The following is a 22,094-nucleotide window of genomic DNA, read 5'->3' as shown; positions in this document are numbered from 1 at the left end:
CAACACTTGTCCAATCAGGTTAACCAGTATCTTCTTTATACTTTCTAGGCCTACCAAAAATGTTATGCTACTTTTTCTAAAAAACAGTGAACAGATTTACACCAAGACAAGGCACTTCTTTAAATAAAGTTGTACTTTAATGCCCATTTGGTGTAATTCTGTCCATTGCTTCTTTCTGTACCAGAATGCATTTGGCAAGTAAGTATTCAAGCATTGGGTTTATTACAAATAACCTTTAATATTTCCAAACTTACCTTCATATCCTTGTATAAAAACAGCTTTCCTTCTCGTAAGACAAAATATCTCTCTTGAAATTTATTGCCAGACAATAATTTTGAGGGCTCTTCTTTAAATTTCAAGTATCCAGCTTTTATACTATCACCTAAAAAGCATATAAAAAGAAAATAGTGACTTACATTTGCCAAACGCTTCTTTCTTTAGGCAATACTTAATTTAGAAAAATGAAGAGCAAGTGCCCAAAAACTTTTATAGGAGGTCACAGCCCACTTCCTCCACTAGTAATACCCACTTCTCTCACAACACCGCCCATTTCCTCATGTTGGCACAACCCATTGAAATCTAGAGAGCAGGGACGGAATGGGCCTTCATATTGGATAGTTTAGGGGAAAAAAGGGGTAAGATAGTACATTTCCAAGCCAATGTACACTTACATTTGCTAAAAAGTCAAAGTGTTTGCATTACCCACTGAAATGACACTCATAAAATATGCCAGTGTATTCATATTCCAGTTTAGGGTGCGACTAAGAGCTGAGGTATGTAAAGAGGTACATTTTCTTTCTTCTGATCAAAGGTTAATGTTTCTAAGGATAGGGCAGTAGCAAAAGATAAAGGTCTTACCAATAAAGAGGTGGGATAGTCATGCACATATAGCACATGGGTATGAACAGATGAGAAGGCGATGAAAAATGCATACTGCTTTGGGTACATTATTGCCACAGAGGACACAGTTATAATTATTGCTTGAAAGAAGGAATTAAAAGGAAACAGCCTTTACCGCGCAGTCGTAACCATGCATGCCTTAGCAACACAGTATTTTTGCAGACAAGCATAAAGCCATTATATATGTATATAAATCAATAGGGGCACTGTTAGGGTTTAGGAGTGGTAGAGGGTATTCGTTGGCTGGGGTATTTTTAGGGTTTAGGGCGGGTAGGGGTCTTTCAGTGGCAAGGGTGTTTTTAGAGTGGGTATGGGTATTGGGATGGCAAGTGGGTTTTTAGGCTTTTGGGTGGGTAGGGGTATTTGGATGGCAAGGGTGTTTTTAGGTTTTAGGGTGGGAAAGTGTATTTGGGTGGCAAGAGGATTTTTAGGGTTTAGGGTCAGTAAGGTTCTTTAGTTGGCAAGGGTATTTTGGGGTTTGAGGTAGGTGAGGATATTTGGGTGGCAAGGGGAAGTTTAGGGTGGGTACGGGTATTTGGGTGACAAGGGAATTTTCAGGGTTTAGGGTGGGTGAGAGTATTTGCTGGCAAAGTGATTTTTATGGTTTAGGTTGGGTAAGAGTATTTGGGTGTAAAGGGTGTTTTTATAGTTTTGGGTAGGTGAGGGTATTTGGGTGGCATTGGGTTTTTTAGGGTTTAGGGTGGTTAAGGGTATCTGGATGGCAAGGGGATTTTTAAAGTGGGTATAGATGTTTGGGTAACAAAGGGATTTTTAGGGTGGGTGGGGTTTAGCGGTTGGGATTGATAAGGTTATATAATATATATATATATATATATATATATATATATATATATATATATATATATATATAGAGAGAGAGAGAGCGCTTTGTACTTACCTGGAAATTACCTACTTTTTTGTGTCAAAGGTATGCATGGTAAAGGCATAGTTGTTGTAAAGGATTCCGTGGTAAAGGCATGTGTTGTAAAGATGCATGTGTTATTATGCTTGCCTTGTGAAGGCATGCATGGTAATAGCATGCATGATTCCATCATACAACCGGAATAAAACCATGAGCAGAGAGTGAAGGTTTATCATAACCAGGAAAAAGAAGGAAGGATTATACCACTGGGAAAGCATTGACAAAAAGCAGAAGTTCATAAAGGTTAATGCTTCAAAACAGAAAATAGAATTACAAGGTACTCATTATTTCACATTACTTGTTGTAAGAGAAATGTGTCAATGCTCACTCATCATAAGTATGGCAACTTTGCTTTGAAATGCCAGTACTTTTCCATTAAAATTGAAAAAACTGTACTTACTACCTGACAATAAAAGCCTATTTAAGTCACTGTTAAAGAGTCAAGTAAATGGTGATACTAGAGGCACAGATAAGAGGGTAATGCGGGACAGAACTGAATGTGATACTATGGTTATATAGAAAATGTGATACTAATACCAGAGTTTAAAGGATTTTTTCTTTTAAGGCATACAGTGAAACCTGGGTGATTCGTCAAGGGGGGTGTTTAGATGAGGAGAACAGAGAATAAGATGATAGACAAATGAGACACTGACATCATGATACATACAGCTGGAGAAGACCCTGGCCACACAGAAGAGAGCATTACCTTGGGGAAGAGAAGAAGGTCAGATTATGAGCACAGAGAAGATGGTGTCAGAAAGGCCAAAAAGTTAACACAGTGATAGCATAGGGAAGATGTCAGGTTAATAGGATAGGCATATAGAATAATTTAGAGGAGAGGAAACTACATTGCACAAAGCGGAACTAAGTAAGACATTACTGCCATTAGCACATAGGTGAGAGTTATGTTGTAGGCTGCAGAGATGAAAGTGATACAACTAAGTGACTGTGGAATATGGAATTGGGGAATTTAATTGCAATATGTTCAATATTAAACTAAGAGCCAATAGGAGTAGGAGCAACATTGAATTTTTGGGTGCGCGTTTGGATGTTGCCGGTGAAACTGTCATCACCATTATTGTCTGCAAAGGAAAAGTGCAACGAAACTCCATCCTACATGGGAATAGTGAGCATCCTAAAGCACTTAAATAGCCTATCTTTACAGCCTGCTATTGAGATCTACTCCACAAATACTCTGTTTGACCCTGATGCAGAGACTATGATAAGGAGGCTCTGTGAAGGAGTATATCCCAATAAAATTCAGAGTGAGGCTTATTACAGAGTGAGATCTAAAAATATACAATTGTTGCATTGTAATGTAAAGAGGAAAACATTTGGGGCTGCCAGAGCAACAGACATTGATGTTGACCAACCTCATATCCGTTTTATTTTCTGGAATATAACCTGGACCATCAGTCCACAAGATATATTCTTACATGTAATTGACATGTCCTGCAACACGATGAACACATTAAGGATACAATAGGTCAGCATTCCTGATTACCTATTGTAAGGCTAAATGACTGGGAGATATTCTAACGAGAAGTATGTTTATCAGCAATGTGAAATCAAATTGTCTATTAAAGGAGAATCTTTAATTTTGAAAATGTGAACATTGCAAGGCATGCAGATATGGTATAAATAGGCAAACAAATAAGACATGAGAGGGTAGCTCTTGCTCCAAAAAAGAGATAATAACATGCGACACTGAGCTTGTTGTCAATATTCTGGAGTGTAAATGCCATATGAGGTCCACAATGTAAAAATGTGCATCTTGCAGCACCTCAGGGCCATACAAAATCAGGACAGAAATTATCCACGGGCCAAACATTTCTGGGAGGTGCAAGAAGGAAATCCCAGCAGCTTGAGTTTCTATGGCATCAAAGAAATCAAAGCTCACCCACACAAAGGAGATTGTGAACTAGAGCTGTGCAGATGTGAATCAAGGATGATCATTTTTTGGGGACAGAGAACCATGGGGGTATAATCTTGATGCAGAGTTAAATGTTCATATTTAACTAGAACGATTCCCACCATATCCATTTCTGAGGTTATATTGACATGTATATTGAGAGATTAATTGTTTATAACATTATAAGACGTTATATGATTTTGATGAATTGTGGTTCTTATGATTGCCCTTTGAGTTTAATATTCACCTTGACACCCAAATGATTTTCTAAAGGGGAACATGAAGCATTGTTGATTGTAGGGGTTATTGCTAGTCAATAGACAGTCCTGTTTTTAACACTGTTTTATGCAGTGTTTGCATCTCATACAAGATGATTTCTTGTGTTGCACTTTACTTGACCACCTTTTGATTTCTGATCCTTGGAAGATCCTGTATATCAGATTATGTGTACTTTTTATTAATTAGGTTCCATCATTAAGAGTCAATAGGCGATCAGCATCACAACTTCATATGAGGCACAATTAGAGATGGCCCTTTCTTATCAGCACCTTAACTTAACTGTAGTAAGACAGTTTTTTTATTATTTTAATTTTGACCATGGTAATCATGAGTAAAGGATAGCTATTTTGCACTTTTGCATTTTGCATGTTTGCCCATGGGCACTTTATTGCCATTTTTGGAATACAGCTATATGTCCTTGGCACTTTCTTTGTTATGCACTTTAATGATGCGTGCCCATGTGTAACACGTTGATGACTGCAGGAGGATGGCAGCCACATTGCCCTTCAAAACATGAGGATTAGGTGTTGGTATTTTAGCACCTTTTCCGAAATGTATTAAGACAGTTTGTATTATTTTAATTTTGACCATGGCAATCAGGAATAAAGGATAACTATTTTGCACTTTTGCACTTTGAACATCAGCACAGGGTCACTTTGTTGCCATTTTCAGAATATAAATATATAGGCTTGGCACTTTATCATGTACTTTAAGGACAGTTGCCCAGGTGTAACATGTTGATGGTTGCAGGAAGATGGCAGCCACATGATCCTTCAAACATTAGATTTAGATGTGGGTATACTAGGTGAACAGATAACAATATGCACTATGTGGTGCACTCACTATGTTAGGCAATTGTTATCATATTGTGGCAGCAGGTACCTATAGTTGGTATTAAGATCTAGGTTGCTATTTTATTGTCAGTACGCGACTTGAGAATTTTATTTTGTGTCCACATAGAGGCTAGGGATCACGGTACATTGAACGAAGCAAGAATAGTGGAGTATACTATGTGCCTGATATTTAGCACTTTACAATTTTGCACTAGGCAGTTTAATTGACTGGCCTCCATACAAAACTATAAAGAAAAATAGTGAGGATATTCTTGGTCTAACTAATTGCAGATTAGGCTTTTTGTACTTTGAAACTTTAGCTTTTAATATGCTACTATGGATGTGACTGACTTTTATGATGCCTTATCAACTGCTTTGCTTCATCTTTTGTTTGTAATTGTGTGTAGTGGATCACCTTTGAGACACTTTAATTAATTGTTGCCAAAAGGTAAAGGCATGTGCTTTCTATCATATTGTGTCTCTATGATTGCCTCTTTTTCCATCTTCTGGGTAGACATATGTGAGGAAACGTATTGTGGAATTGGTGCAATGAGTTTCAATGTTGGCTTATGTTTAGATTCTCAGGATCTTACACCAGGGCACTTTATTGATACGTTCCTCAAGTGGGGGTGCTGATATGTTATCCAGCCCTGCACTTTCATATACTAAAGAGATATGCACCTTTAGATAAGAAAAGAAGGAATGGACCTCAGTCTTGTTATGGTGGTCTGTAAGGATAAATGAAGCATGATGTTCCCTTTGTGGCACACAGTATTAATACGATGTCATGTTTCACACATTTTTACCGAATTGCATTGCATGGAACTTTAATAGTATTTTAATATTATTTTTATATTGGCAATGTATTGACATTTAATAAGAGGTATTATTATTAATGTCGATGTTGTTGCTTATGATAGTGTAATGAGTTATACAAATGTAAATATTTAATGAAACAATTGTGTCAATATTTTGATTGAATTGATTGCAAGTGGGAGTGCATTTGAAAAACTGCCATGGCACCTGATTTGGGTCCAGATGAGAATAAGGCAGTTGTCTAGCCTGTGAAGATCTAGGGAAGTTATTAAGTCACTTTGCTGGTGGGATAAAGGTTGCCCATCTGAAAGCGTAAGCTAAGACACATTGGTATCCTGTTCTTGTTTGGTGTATGCATATGCTTGAATAAAAATAAAATATTTGCATTGCGCTCTGCCTGGCCTACATTAATTGATGTCTCCCACTGTGGTGTAGCTTTTCCAGTGAGGTCACTGAATGTACTGATATACAGATATGTACTTATGTGTAAAACATATAAAAAAAAATTGTAAAGGCTTGGTAAAAGTTTTACAGGTAAGAATAAACTATAAATACATATATATATATATCTATATATATATATCTATATATATATAGATATAGATATATCTATATATATATATATATATATATATATGGATATCTACAAATATACACATAGACATATATATATAACATATATTATATATATATATATATATATATATATATATATATATATATGTATATATATATATATATATATATATATATAATATATATATGTATGTATGTACACATATATGTGTATTACCTAGTGGTTGTTGCTACTTGGTAGTTATAGTTAGGACCATGTTTCCACATAGAAAGTGTTTTTTGACTTGCCTATATCTTTGGCACCATTTGACTAATCTTTACGAAATTTTCCCAAAAAGTGTGTCGGTGATTTTTGTTGCACATGGGAACTTTCGTGGTGGGACAGGGGCGGAGAAAAAGGGGGGGGGGGGGGGGGGTCAAAAACCAAGCATTTCCCATGTTAATTCCCTTAGCAGTTTGGAACACAACTACAGCCCAAACTGCTGGACTTAATTACACCAAATTTGGCAGAAAGCTACATTTCGTTCCGCAGATTGTGCTTTTGATTATTTGTTGCAAATTAGTTCAGTAGTTTTTGAGATATTAAAGGGAAAAAACATTTGCATATCTGATGTTGCGACGACAAATAATAATGAGCTCATGCAGGGAAATACAGAGCTCTGATTGGCTACCAACACTTCAACCAGGAAGTGTTGGCAGGCACCTTGGGACTCAGCTTCAGGTGAGTCCCAGACAATATTGAGAAAAAAAAGAAAAGGGGCCAGGGTAGGTGCACCCAACCCCTTAGCTCTAGTACTGCGGTCCCAGAGGGACCCAGGCAGGGCACAAAAGCACTTTAAAAAAAAGAAATTGCTATAACTCGCCCCTAAGGTAACTATAACTCGTGCCTTTGCCATGCACAGCTAATTACTCCACTTATTATATCACTGAAGAGATCTTGATATTCTCAATACAACATTTGCATTAAAATTATTGATAAGAAAACTGTGCATGATTTTTAGTTTTACCCTAAAGGAGGAGTTGTAGTTACTTGAAAGAACTCTAAACTATAACTGCTGAATTTCTATGTTTTTGTATGAGTTAATTCAGAACCCAACTATTGGTTTTTATGCTCCCCACTTTTACATTGCCAGGACCTTTTTGGGAAGAAGTGCTTCATATAGACAACCTCACGCCCATTAAATAAGATTACGCTTTATTATCAGTTTTAAGTTTGACTTTTCTGTTTCAACTGTTGTGGTTATCCTTGGTCATCATTGTCTTTAACTAGAGAGCCTCATCAACTCTTGTAGAACAAGTTGCTTACCGTCAGTAAAGCCTTATCTGGAAGAGAAATTCTAGTTGCAGATTCCTTACTTTAGAATTTTCCCCAGGTATCAATTTGGATCTGGATATTTTTCTCGAGCAGTACTCCTGTGTGCTGTAGGTGGCGTTGATCGGCTATGAGTCCTTCATCGGAGTCGTGTCTGCCAGATATGATGCTGCGGGACCTATATAAGAGCCACCCCCTGCTCGCTGACATCAGTTTCTTTTCACAACTTTCCATACCAGAAGCACGGAGCCATAAACACTGACCACGGGTGCATCAATTCTAGGGCTCTGAAAAGGAAGTCCCTGACCCTAGAAATCAGTTTGCAGAGCAGGGGGGATTGGGTGGATGGGTAAGGAATTTGCAATTAGAAAAGGTCTCTACCAGATAAGGCGTTACTGAAGGTAAGTAACTGGTCCATCTTATCAGATACTTCTTGTTGCAGATTCCTTACTTTAGAATAGATAACAAAGCAGTATCATCCCCGGAGGAGGGCCTGCGGACCAAGATCATACTAAAAAGTCCTGCAGCACGTAACGGGCAAAGTACCCATCCCAGCTGACCTGACTGTCCAGGCAGTAGCGTTTTGTGAAAATGTGAACATTGCTGTCTGACAGATGTCCAGGATTGGAATTCTGCATGCTAACTTAGTTGTTGCAACTGTTGTTTTGTAAACAGTGACCCATCTAAAGATAATTCTCTTTAGCAATGCCCGAGCTTTCTTTGCACCTACAAACCCAACAAAGAGTTGATCATCCACCCGGAACTCTTTGGTATGATCAAGGTAGAACGCCAAAGCTGATTTTGGGTCCAGATAGTGGAGCCTCTTCCCATACTTAGAAGAATGTGAGGGTGTGTAAAAAGTAGGCAAGGTGACTGATTGGCCTACATGAAAGGCCTTGACCACTTTTGACAAAAAGGAAGCCCTGGTGCAAAGCTTAGATGATAATGCCTGCAGCTCACTCACCCTGCGGGCAGATGTGATGGCTGCAAGGAAGGGTTTTTTTAATGTTAAAAGCCTGAGAGGACAATTGTGAAGAGACTCAAAAGGAACACACATGAGAAAAGTCAGAACCAAATTCAAATCCCACTGGGACATGAATAAAGGTGATGGAGAAAACGTGTGTTAGACCCTTAAGAAACCTACTAATAATAAAAGATTTAAACAAAGCAGGTTAGTCAGGTAATCTCAAATGCAGTGATAGAAGACAAATAACCTTTGAGGGTGCCCAAAGCAGAGCCCTACTGGAACGAAGAAAGTATAAACAAGAGGACTTTGGGAAAAAGGCAGAGTGGGGGTCAACAGACTTGTCTGTGCACCATGCCACAAAGTTATGTCAACAATAGGTGTATATCCTTTTGGTGGAGGGAAGCCTGGCTGCCAAGCAAGGTCACTGAATGTGTTGATATTACATACTTAAGGTGGAAGGTCAAAAGCTGTCAGCTTACGCCACTCAATCTCCACACAAGAAGGTGGAGTCTGGACTGGTTAGGATGGACAACCCGCCCCTGCTGCTGTAACAGAAGATCGTCATGAAGGGGTAGTCTGATCGGAAGATTGATGGCCATGCTGTATAGCTCAGGATACCAGACTCTTTGTGCCCAGTCTGGAGCCACGAGTATTACTTGGGCCCAGTCATTCTTAATCTTCTTGCGAACTCTGGGCAGAAGTGGTATGGGAGGATAGGTGCACAGGAATCCTGAACTCCCCTCAAGACAAAATTTGTCACACAGCAAGTGGCGCCCTGGAAACTCCAACACTTGAAACTGCTGACATTGTGTGCTCTCTGTGGAGGTGAACAAATCTAACCAAGACTCTCCCCACTGCTGAAAGAGACCTTGTGCCACCTCTGCATTCGTGATCAACCAGGCATTGTCAGCTGAGGTTTGTCTGCTCTATTGTTCAGAGAGCCAACCAGGTATTGAACCGCTGGGGAAATGCCCTGATGTTCCAGCCATGTCCAGGGGCACAGAGCCTCCGGATCAAGGGTCCACGACCCCCTCCACCCTGCTTGTTGCAGTATCACAAAGCAGTGATGGTGTCCATGAACACCTGTACTACATTCCCTTTGAGAGAGGGAGGGAATGCTTTCAATGCCAGTCTGATCGCCCTGAGTACCAAAAGATTGACGTGGAGCCCAGACTCCGCCAGAGACCAGGCACCTCTGATCTTTGCATCTTCCATGTGGCTACCCCTTTACAGGAGTGTTCATCTGTCAATACTGTCAGATCTGTTTGGGGAAGAGAGAGGGAACTACCTCTGACCCAATCACAGTTCAAGAGCCACCACTGCAGATCTTGCACAGTTTCCTCTGAGATCTGGTCCATGTCAGAGAGATTCCATATATACTGTGCCCACTGGGACTTCACGTCCCACTGCAGCACCATCATATACCGTCTTCCGTGTGTCACCAACAGGATGCAGAAGGTCATGAGGCCCAGCAACCTGAGAGTCATTAACACCTGTTGGAAAATGGGTTATTGGTAGGGCAGGTAGGTACCTACACCTAGCAACAAGCCACTAACCTCCACATAGGTACAGTTAGGTCTCAGTAAATTAATCCCAGCTCAACCCTTGGTAGCTTGGCAACGAGCGTCAAGGCTTAACTTAGGAGACAAAGTGTAAAGCATTCAAATATCACAAAACAGTAATTAAATAAAACACAGGAAACAGTTTAAAAATCCAAAACCAATTTATAAAAATAGTTTATATTTTTATCTTTAAAATGACACAAAAACGATTAAAATCGGTTCAGGGGAACCGGAGATATGATTTTTTAAAGAATTATTACTTTTCTAGCGCTTAGAAACAAAAAGCGCCAATCGGGTCATCTGGTTGCACCTCGACCGGGGCAAAGTCAAACTTTCAGGCCGACCGCGATGGAGCCCTGCTCGGCTACAGGTCGCGGGAGGCCTCGGTTAAAAAGTTACCTTCTGACTTAGTCTTTATTTTGAAGTTTTTCTTCACCGGGACGAACCTGCCAGTTGAATCCGACCTCCTGGAGCCCTTGTCCGGATACGCGATGTGGGTTTCCTCGGTGGAGACTTTTACCTTCGGACTTAGTCGTTTTTTCGAGATGAAAATCCTTCGACCGGGGTAAACCTGGATCTTGATCCGACGTCCATGGAGCCCTTCTCGGATACGATGGCTGGGAGGTCCCGGTCAACTTTTTACGTTCGGACTTAGTCTCTTTTTTGGATGTTTTTCTTTACCGGGACGAACCACGAAGTCAGGCCGGGTCGCGGTTGAGGCAAGCCGGCTAGAATTTCCGCGGCGGGTCGGTCCCTCTCTGGAGCTTTTTTCCAAAAATTCTCAAATCTTTTCCAAACTTCTGGGGCTTCACCCAGATGTTCTTTTAAGGTTCTTTTGGGGTCCACAGCTCACCCTAAGGGTCCAGAAGTTCTGTGATGGTCCTTGGGGGGTGCGGACTTCAACTCCCAGAATGCACCTGGCGCAAACTCCTTTTTGGCCACTGGACAGTGGTCAGCTGGTCGCTTTCTTCAGGAGTTGGTGCAGGGGACTCTGGTTTAGCAATTTTTCACCTGTAGCAAACAGGGAGTCCCTCCTTGAACCAGTTGAAGCCAGGCAAAGTCCTTCTTGTGGTGAAGCCCAAGTGTGCAGCTGGTGCAGTCCTTCTGAGTGCAGGGTCCAGGTGCAGGCCAGGGGTCCAGCAGGGCAGTCCTTCTTCTTCTTTAGTTCCTTTCTTGTTGAATTCTGGAGGGGATCTGAGGTGTGGGTGCAGGTCTGCCAGTTTTATCCTTGCTTCTAGGTGAAAAGCAGGGGGGCCCTGGTTCTCCAATCAGGAACAGGGTCGTCCCCCTGTGATGACCACTTCCTGGGAAGTGTGGCAAAAATCCATCCCAGAAGGCAACAGTCTCTAAAAATCCAACATGGATGAATCTGATTTTTGGAGGTTACATCTGGCTGAGCCCACCCACTGGTGTGGCTAAAAATCATAAACACACCCCTCTCCTGCCCTCTCCTAATCTAATCAAGGGGGCACCTAATTGTCTGGGGTTGCAGGATGTCGGGGTGTTGCTGAGTGCTTCAAATGTCCTTCTCTGCCTTTGAAGACCAGTTTGGCCGCCCTCCCCCTTCCTGCCTCACCATCTGCTGAGGGGAGATTTCTCTCCCCCAAGCACATTCCTTTGTGTGAAGTCAGGCCACTTCACACCTCATCAAGGTAGCCTGGCAGAAGCTGCTGCAGGCTGGCCAATCAGAGCACAGCAGCAAAAACAATGCAGAGCTGAAATTGGCAACTTTTTAGGTAAAGTCTAAACTTTTTACCTGGACAAGTTATATTAAATCCAACAACTGGAAGTTGTGGGATTTATTACAACAATCAATTTGATACCAAATTCTTGGTATGTAACATTTAAGGAGACTTTAAAATTTAAAATAAAGTCTGCCCATTCTAGCCTATGAAGGCCATTTACTTCCATGAGGGAAAAACGAATTTGGCTGTTTTTACCTCACCAGGGCTTATAAATCTATTTTTATAAAGTCCCTGCTTATAGTTACATGGCACCCAGCCCTAGGGGCACATAGGGCACACCTTAGGGGTGACTTATATGTAAAAATAAGGTAGTTTAAGACTTTGGAAGTACCTTTAATTCCAAAGTCGAATTTGCATATAACTTTAATTTAAAAGCAGCCAGCAAGGCAGGCCTGCTTTTAAAATGACACTGGGCACCTCAGCAGTGCACCTAGGTGTGCACCACCTATGCTGTGGTCCCTAAACCTACATGCCCTACCATATACTAGGGACTTATAGGTAGGTTAAATTAGCCAATTATAATTAGCCTAATTTGCATATTGATTTTACACAGAGCACAGGCCCTGGGACTGGTTAGCAGTACCCAGGGCACCTTCAGAGTCAGGAAAACACCAGCATAAAGTGGAAAATGGGGGCAAAAAGTAAGGGGGCCTCTGCAATCAGCCCTGTTTTCCCACACAACCCCCCCCCCCCAGCCCACACGCCCAGGAGACTCAGCCCAACCATGGGAGAGTCTTCCTGGCTTGTTAGGCGAGGAAGACAGTGAAGAAAACTGGCTGTCCCTTTGCAGGGCATACTCTGCCTTACATCCTCCTGTCAGGGTCACTCCCTCTGGGTAGTGAAGCCATACCAACAGTCAAAGGACCCAACTCAAACTGAAACTTCCCTCTAGGGGGGTCTTCCTCCTTTCTCTCTGCCAACTTGGGTAGTGAGGTGCCCACCTCCCCTACTCCAAACTTTGCTAGGGCAACACCTAGCTTACCCAAAGAGGTCACCCAACACTTGAGCAACCCCACCATGACCAATAGGGTCAGGGGGCCTACTTTGCTATTGGCCCTGGGGTCTGCCTCCCAGGCCAAGTACAGTGCTGCCAGGAAGGCTAGCAGCCAGCAGAGGCTACTGACAGCTGTCAGTACCCAGAACCACACCCTAAGCTCTCCACTGACAGGTGGCTGAGCTGCTTTAGGGGCAATTGTGAGGTCCTGGCACCCCTCTTGCTGTCTAGAGTGGGGGGCTACCACTTCCTGTGGCAGACACCCTCCTTCCACTCTCCCTTCTGTCAGTGCAGGGGCAACACCTTGCATCTGGACAGCTGCCTGACTACTCAGGACTTCCTTGGGGTCAGGTGAGGCCTCACCAGTGCCAACTCTGGGCTCCCCCCCTACTGGGGCAGAAGGCCTTTGGCTCCCTGGATCTCTCTTTAAGAGTGGCCTACCCTTCCTTTTCTTCTTTCCTTTTCTTGGGGACCCCTGTCTCCTAACTGTAGGGACTGACTCCCCAGGACTTTGGGTTGGGGGGGCGCCTTCGGCGACCACCCCATCTGTGACCAGACTCACCTCTGGGAGGTCATTGCCCAGGATACAATCTAGGGGAAGGTCAGCACTGACTACCACCCTAATCCAGTCAAGGATACCCTCCCTCTCTAGGGGCACTATGGCTACAGGTTTGGAGGTGACCTCCCCTGTGGCTATCCTGACTTTCTTCGTCTTTCCTGGGACATACATGTCTGGGGTCACTAACCGGTCACTCACTATAGTGTGACTGGCACAGGTGTCTCTCAGGCCAGTGGTAGGGATCCCATTCACTTGAATGTGGTGGAAGTGCCTACTCCCACCCTCAGGGATCACCAGCTTACCATCTGGTCCTGTCTCCCAGCACAATGCTAGGAGGACTTCATCATCTGAGGAATCCTCCTCTATGGCTACACTGGACAGCCCAGTGCTAACCACCTTCCTTGGACAGGCTGCATCTCCTCTGAAGTGACCTGTCTGCTGACAGTCAAAGCAAGCCCTACTGTCCAAGAGTTTTTTTAACCCTGGGTCTCCCTGTCTCTGCTTGTCAGAGTGGGAGTGGGATTTACTCTCCTCCTTCTTAGGGTTCTGGGGTACAGAGGGAGTCTCTGTGGTGGGCTTACCACCTCCCTCCTTAGGTTTTTGGGGACCTGTCCCCCCCTTCTTGGAGTCTCCCCCCTGGGACTTGACAACCACCCTGGTTCTCAACCACTCATCAGCTGCCTCCCCTAGCTCTCTAGGGTTGGTCTGCTTAGAGTCCACTAGATGCTGGCGTAACCTTTCTTGGGTACAATTGTTCAAGATGTGCTCTCTCATGATCAGATTGTATAACCCCTCATAAGTATCTTCTTTGTTACCAATAATCCAGCCCTCTAGTGCCTTTAGTGAAATGTCCACAAAGTCAACCCAAGACTGGGTACTGACCTTCTGGGTGTCCCTGAACTTCATTCTATATTGCTCTGGGGTCAGACCAAACTTCTTGGCTAAGCACCTCTTCATACTAGGGTATGAATCTGCCTCCTCCCCCCTTAAGGTCAGAAGCCTATCCCTCCCTGAGTTGGGGACCAACTCCCACAAAAGGGAACCTCAGTATTGAGGCCTAACCCTTCTCATTTGGAGTGCCCTCTCAAAGGCCCCCAGCCACTTATCTATGTCATCCCCCTCTACATAAGCAGGAACTACCCCCTTGGGTAATCTGGGGCAAACTCCCCCACCCATGGACACCTCAGCTTCTTTATCGCTGCTTCCATCTCTTTTCTCTTTGTATGCCCACTTTTTCTTTTCTAGGGCCAGCTTCTCTGCTTCCAAAGCTATGTATGCTAGCTGGGCCTCCAGCTCTCTTTCTCTGATGGATGGGTTCTCTCCTCCTGAAAGGACCCCCTTCCCACCACTAGCTTTGGATCTGCCCCTAGTGACTGTGTTTACTGAGGACCGTTCTTCCTCATCCTCACTTAGGCTCAGATGCCTTCCCTCCCCTGAGTGGTTAGAGCTAGCATCCTCCCTTCTTTCTCCCTCCTCTGGAGCTTCTTCTGACTCTACCTCTTGGGCCTCAGCCCATGCTGTCAGGGATGTGATAAGGATTTGCTTCCTGAGATCAGTGGTTGCAGGCAACCCTCTTTCAATACACAATCCCCTAAGCTGGACTACTGTCAGTGTGGGTAGGCTAGCCAGATCAAGCTCCATGGTTCCCTAGTTTTGTGTCAACAAAAACTTTTTGCAAAAATTGGAAACAAGAATTTAGAAAAATTACAAAAATTCAATAATTGAAATTAATCCAAATTAAAAATTAAAAACAATTTTTGCACTAGGACAATTTAAAGGATTTTTAATTTGTTTTACCTAAAACTGTAACGTGATATTGAACACAAGTACAGGATCCCGTCGCTGCTTCCAATTATGTTGGAAAATGGGTTATTGGTAGGGCAGGTAGGTACCTACACCTAGCAACAAGCCACTAACCTCCACATAGGTACAGTTAGGTCTCAGTAAATTAATCCCAGCTCAACCCTTGGTAGCTTGGCAACGAGCGTCAAGGCTTAACTTAGGAGACAAAGTGTAAAGCATTCAAATATCACAAAACAGTAATTAAATAAAACACAGGAAACAGTTTAAAAATCCAAAACCAATTTATAAAAATAGTTTATATTTTTATCTTTAAAATGACACAAAAACGATTAAAATCGGTTCAGGGGAACCGGAGATATGAATTTTTAAAGAATTATTACTTTTCTAGCGCTTAGAAACAAAAAGCGCCAATCGGGTCATCTGGTTGCACCTCGACCGGGGCAAAGTCAAACTTTCAGGCCGACCGCGATGGAGCCCTGCTCGGCTACAGGTCGCGGGAGGCCTCGGTTAAAAAGTTACCTTCTGACTTAGTCTTTATTTTGAAGTTTTTCTTCACCGGGACGAACCTGCCAGTTGAATCCGACCTCCTGGAGCCCTTGTCCGGATACGCGATGTGGGTTTCCTCGGTGGAGACTTTTACCTTCGGACTTAGTCGTTTTTTCGAGATGAAAATCCTTCGACCGGGGTAAACCTGGATCTTGATCCGACGTCCATGGAGCCCTTCTCGGATACGATGGCTGGGAGGTCCCGGTCAACTTTTTACGTTCGGACTTAGTCTCTTTTTTGGATGTTTTTCTTTACCGGGACGAACCACGAAGTCAGGCCGGGTCGCGGTTGAGGCAAGCCGGCTAGAATTTCCGCGGCGGGTCGGTCCCTCTCTGGAGCTTTTTTCCAAAAATTCTCAAATCTTTTCCAAACTTCTGGGGCTTCACCCAGATGTTCTTTTAAGGTTCTTTTGGGGTCCACAGCTCACCCCAAGGGTCCAGAAGTTCTGTGATGGTCCTTGGGGGGTGCGGACTTCAACTCCCAGAATGCACCTGGCGCAAACTCCTTTTTGGCCACTGGACAGTGGTCAGCTGGTCGCTTTCTTCAGGAGTTGGTGCAGGGGACTCTGGTTTAGCAATTTTTCACCTGTAGCAAACAGGGAGTCCCTCCTTGAACCAGTTGAAGCCAGGCAAAGTCCTTCTTGTGGTGAAGCCCAAGTGTGCAGCTGGTGCAGTCCTTCTGAGTGCAGGGTCCAGGTGCAGGCCAGGGGTCCAGCAGGGCAGTCCTTCTTCTTCTTTAGTTCCTTTCTTGTAGAATTCTGGAGGGGATCTGAGGTGTGGGTGCAGGTCTGCCAGTTTTATCCTTGCTTCTGGGTGAAAAGCAGGGGGGCCCTGGTTCTCCAATCAGGAACAGGGTCGTCCCCCTGTGATGACCACTTCCTGGGAAGTGTGGCAAAAATCCATCCCAGAAGGCAACAGTCTCTAAAAATCCAACATGGATGAATCTGATTTTTGGAGGTTACATCTGGCTGAGCCCACCCACTGGTGTGGCTAAAAATCATAAACACACCCCTCTCCTGCCCTCTCCTAATCTAATCAAGGGGGCACCTAATTGTCTGGGGTTGCAGGATGTGGGGGTGTTGCTGGGTGCTTCAAATGTCCTTCTCTGCCTTTGAAGACCAGTTTGGCCGCCCTCCCTCTCCCTGCCTCACCATCTGCTGAGGGGAGATTTCTCTCCCCCAAGCACATTCCTTTGTGTGAAGTCAGGCCACTTCACACCTCATCAAGGTAGCCTGGCAGAAGCTGCTGCAGGCTGGCCAATCAGAGCACAGCAGCAAAAACAATGCAGAGCTGAAATTGGCAACTTTTTAGGTAAAGTCTAAACTTTTTACCTGGACAAGTTATATTAAATCCAACAACTGGAAGTTGCGGGATTTATTACAACAATCAATTTGATACCAAATTCTTGGTATGTAACATTTAAGGAGACTTTAAAATTTAAAATAAAGTCTGCCCATTCTAGCCTATGAAGGCCATTTACTTCCATGAGGGAAAAACAAATTTGGCTGTTTTTACCTCACCAGGGCTTATAAATCTATTTTTATAAAGTCCCTGCTTATAGTTACATGGCACCCAGCCCTAGGGGCACATAGGGCACACCGTAGGGGTGACTTATATGTAAAAATAAGGTAGTTTAAGACTTTGGAAGTACCTTTAATTCCAAAGTCGAATTTGCATATAACTTTAATTTAAAAGCAGCCAGCAAGGCAGGCCTGCTTTTAAAATGACACTGGGCACCTCAGCAGTGCACCTAGGTGTGCACCACCTATGCTGTGGTCCCTAAACCTACATGCCCTACCATATACTAGGGACTTATAGGTAGGTTAACTTAGCCAATTATAATTAGCCTAATTTGCATACTGATTTTACACAGAGCACAGGCCCTGGGACTGGTTAGCAGTACCCAGGGCACCTTCAGAGTCAGGAAAACACCAGCATAAAGTGGAAAATGGGGGCAAAAAGTAAGGGGGCCTCTGCAATCAGCCCTGTTTTCCCACAACACCTAAATCCAGGATAGTGGCTGAAACATTGGTATCATAGCCTAAATATCCTGGACTCGCTTCTGAAAGTCTGGGGCGAGCCTGCTTTCAACAGCCAGTTGTTGATGTAGGGTAAAACTGAAACCCCTGACCTCAGCAGATGAGCTGCAACCACCGCCATCACCTTGGTGAACAAACGAGGGGTGCTGTGGACAAAGGGGAGCACAGTGAACTAAAAGTGCTTGTGGCCTACCGTGAACCACAAGTAACATCTGTGGGCAGGCAGGAAAAGAAAATGAAGTTAGGCGTTCTGCAGGTCCAATGTTACCATCCAGTCTCCTGGGTCCAGGACAGATAGAAGCTGACCCAGAGTGAGTGAACTTCAGTCCCTCAAGAGATTTAAGGAGCAAAGGTCTAGAAAAGGGCAGAGGCCCTTGTCTTTTTCCAGCAGGAATAACAACCACAACCTACTTCTGGCACAGGGACCCCCTCTACGGCTCTCTTGGCCAAACTTCCTACCTCCTTGTGAAGAAGTGCCAAGTGATCCTCCGTCATCTGAGCCCAGGATGGTAGCATGGATAGTCTTGAAGAGAAGGGAGTAATCCCTTCAGGCTATTTGCAAAACCCACCTGTCTGTCTTGATGGACTGCCAGCGGGACAGGAGATGGTGAATCCTGTCTCCGACTGGTCCCTTGTGGGGGTGCGTCAGATTAGGAAGGTTTGTAAGGCGCAGAAGTGTGGGGGCAGTGGACTGGCTAGACCGCTGGCTCCCTGATCCACAAGGAAGTTGGATACCACATCCCCAGCCACGCAGAGGCTGCGCAGCATAGCTGGGGAGAAATGAACAGTGGCAAAAATGCCCTTGCTACCCAAAAACCCACACCCACCCAAACCCTAAAAATACCTTTGCACCCAAAACCGTTATAAAGGTATGTGTGGAAAAGGCATATTCATTGTTAATGTTTGTGTGGTAAATGCATGCTTGGAAAAGACAACATTGTCAAGGCTTTTTCCTATCTTGTGGGTGTCTGAGTCACTCCTGTACTCTCCCTGACTTCAATTTTCTCTGCAATCTCTCTCTCTTTTGTCAGTGGAACAACTTGTCTCTTCTCTAGCTGTATGTCTCATATTTCCTTTCCTTCTTCTTCATGACTGTCTTTTCACTCTTTATGTCTGTATACAGTTCTTTACATAACCTTCCCTTCGCCATCCATCTCTCTCACACAGACACACACTCCCCTCACCAGTAAACTAACTAGGTTCTTTACCTTTGTTGTTGTAAATATTTAAACAGCTATCACACATTTTCCGATAGGATGGTAATAATGATTTCCACACATGACCACCCCTGTTTGTGCTCCGAATAAAAGCCCAGGATTAGATGAACATTTAGTTTAAACACCTTATTGCCTTCTCATTTATGCCCATCAAGGCCAAGAATGCCAACTCACAGCCTGCACTCAGGCAAAAACCTAGACACAACTCAGTTTACAGTATGTACTATGTAAGAGTAATTTTGCATTAAACATAAAACTACAGAAAAACAAAGTCTAGAAAAAGCAAATTCTCCTGGGCATTGCAACGTGCAGTAAAATGTAATCATGCACTGCTTTGCTGACATAGACTGATGTATGGATTTGTAGTCATTACTGAAAATAGATACGTTTTTGCATGTTGATTAAAATGTGTATATATATTAAAATCAGTTATTAATTGCTACCAAAGCTGGACCTGCTCTAGTCAAATCCCTGGCTCCAACCAACCAAGTGTCTTAATAAAAAACAAACAATCCTTCCCTCCTTGGCTCGCATAAATATACTTCAGCTGACCTTGAGTAGCCGGCAAGGGAGAATTGTCCAGGCAGCCAGGAGCAGAGTAATGCAACTGTGAAGAGAAAGGTTGGGGAGACTGCCACCTGGCTTATATGACTCACTTCTGCCCTGCATGATAATCCGAATGCTATGTGCAGGAACAGCTACGAAAAGTGCCAACAAATGCAAATTCAGTAAGTTAAGTGCTGAAGAGGACCATTTGTACATAGGTAATGTGTCACGATTTACACCATCATGCTGCACAGCAGCATACCAGAAATGGAGAAAGCTGCAATCCTTAGTGACAGGCAACAGACAACAGGCTCTGCAGTCCAGGGTGTTTCAAACAATCAATCAATCATTCAAGTGCATTTGTAATGCATTCGCCTGCTTTAGCAGAAGCGTCCGAGCACTCAAAGAAGTGACTGAAAACATACTGAGTACTAATCTTGACCGAATAGCCAGTAACTCTATTTGAAAGCTGTTAACGGACTTTCGGGGTCAGGTCTTGCTATGTGGACTGGCGAGACCACCGCAAGAGGGAGGGATACAAAGAGCGCCAGTCCTTCAAAGCACATGTCCATTGACCCCACCAGCTCATAATAACCACTAGTTTAAGGCATTGGTATCCGTAGTTTAACACTGATGTCATATGATTAGTACTTGGCATTCACTGATCCGAATAAGGTAAATCATGTTCTTCATTAAACACACATGCAATTAAATATTTGAAAGTAGTCAGGCACAAATGGATAAGGACGACTAATGACTCTGAAGAGAAGCATTGGCAATGCCAATAGGTCTGTCTTATGAATTTAAGTACCTTTTCTGTCACTGATGGGTGTAGACACTCAATAAGTCTTCACGTACTCCCTCATCTTTGCACTCATGCAGCCATTCAATCTACTAATTCATCTTTCCATTCACTCTCTGACACAATTACACAAAGTCAAACACATGCACATGTAAATTAAAATAATAAAATTAGATAAAATAAAACATGCTACCTTCTAAAAAAAGTGGGCACATGTTTGTAAAGACAAAACTAAGCACAACAGCAAGTGTCCAACTGTAAATCATTTGTCACTCTTTTAAAGTTCAAGCATGGTTGCAACATTGAGAAATAATATGTTGGGCGTCTTAGAATGGTAAACCAATGATCCATTATTGTCAACAGCATTCTATAATGATATCTCAGTTAAGAGGATGTGGACATAGTATACTCACAACAAACATTACAATAAAAAGACAGCAAGAAAAGAAATGAAAGAGGAACTATAAAAGAAGAAAATTCAAACCTATATGTTTACCCTGATAGTGAAGCACATTCATTTTCAGGTGGATATACACATGTGATCAGAAAATGCCATCATTAAAAGGACAACATAGTCAATGATTAAGGCAGACTGAACCATTATCCCATGACGTTTGCTGTTATGGATAGCAGATGACACTCAGACAGACAAATATCAGAACACAGTGGACCCAAAGGCCCTCTATGTACCTACATGGATATACATTTTTATATAAGGATGTAAGTATTAATTAATGATTTGTATTTATTAAAACATCCTGGCAGACATTTAAAAAGAGATTCTTGCAACAATTTTTACAGGGCAAATATTCTCCCTCTCAACTTTGTCAGAGTCAGTAACCAACATCGAAAACCTTGCCTCGTAAGGTAAGCAATGAGATTCCATGTAACAAAAAATTCTATCTGCAGGCTTTAGTTAAGAGTAACAGAGTAATAATAATTCACCCTTCAATGCATATCAACTTTAACATATGCTTTTCACAATTATTACATCAGGCCTACTGCCTTTATTGTAACCTTTTATTTAAAAAACAATCAGGCAAATATAAATTATTATTGACTTGTCACCATTACCAACTAAAGCAAACTTTACTGAGTGTAAGCTTTCAACAAGATAAGCATAAACAAACAAATAGTTGCTAAAGCAGAATAATATCTCTCTTTAGAGAGCCTAATTAGGATTTTTGTAGTGGATATCTTCTATCCCCACAGTTTGTTTGGGTAGATGACCAACACCAAACATTTGCCTATTACATTAATTTGTGAAATTATGCCTACATGCTTTAGCACATTGCACTGTAATAAAAATCCATACTTAAAAGTCTATTGTGTTTAATGTATGATTTTTACAATAAATTCATCAGTCTAACTAGCTTTGTCATAATGTTTCATATTAAACAGATGAAACCTGTGAAATCTGGCATCATTTTACTAATGAACTGATTAAACCTTTACACTTTAGTCAAAAAACAAGACTATTCACTTGCACGCACATTGGTAAACGTCATACATGTGGTTATCGAAATACAAATATGTACAAAATACAGCTTACAAAACAATATATAACCCCACTAAACAAGGCAAAAAGAAGTATCATCCTACTGAAATCTCCAGGATTGGTCAGGCCAACATCAAAACACATGCCTTTTACTGTAATCTATAAGATTCCATGCAACAAAATACCCATCTGTAGGCTTAATCTATAGTAATAACAATCCACACCAAAATCCCTATTGACTTTAACATATGCATTTCACAATAAATA

At 42.6% G+C, this 22,094-nt stretch overlaps 1 protein-coding gene across 1 annotated transcript in view; it reads right to left on the bottom strand.

Moving 5' to 3' along the window:
• ARAP2 (ArfGAP with RhoGAP domain, ankyrin repeat and PH domain 2) overlaps positions 1-22,094 on the bottom strand; it is a 1,093,539-nt gene that overhangs the window by 161,859 nt on the left and 909,586 nt on the right. The window contains exon 28 of the mRNA XM_069202133.1: positions 255-382. Within this exon, the coding sequence (XP_069058234.1) occupies positions 255-382 (128 nt within the window). The remainder of the gene's footprint in view (positions 1-254; positions 383-22,094) is intronic.

This window comes from Pleurodeles waltl, chromosome 1_2, assembly GCF_031143425.1.
Source record: "Pleurodeles waltl isolate 20211129_DDA chromosome 1_2, aPleWal1.hap1.20221129, whole genome shotgun sequence".
NCBI lineage: Eukaryota > Metazoa > Chordata > Amphibia > Caudata > Salamandridae > Pleurodeles > Pleurodeles waltl.
Note: the sequence above shows the minus strand (reverse complement) of the source record. Positions and strands in the feature narration are given on the sequence as shown.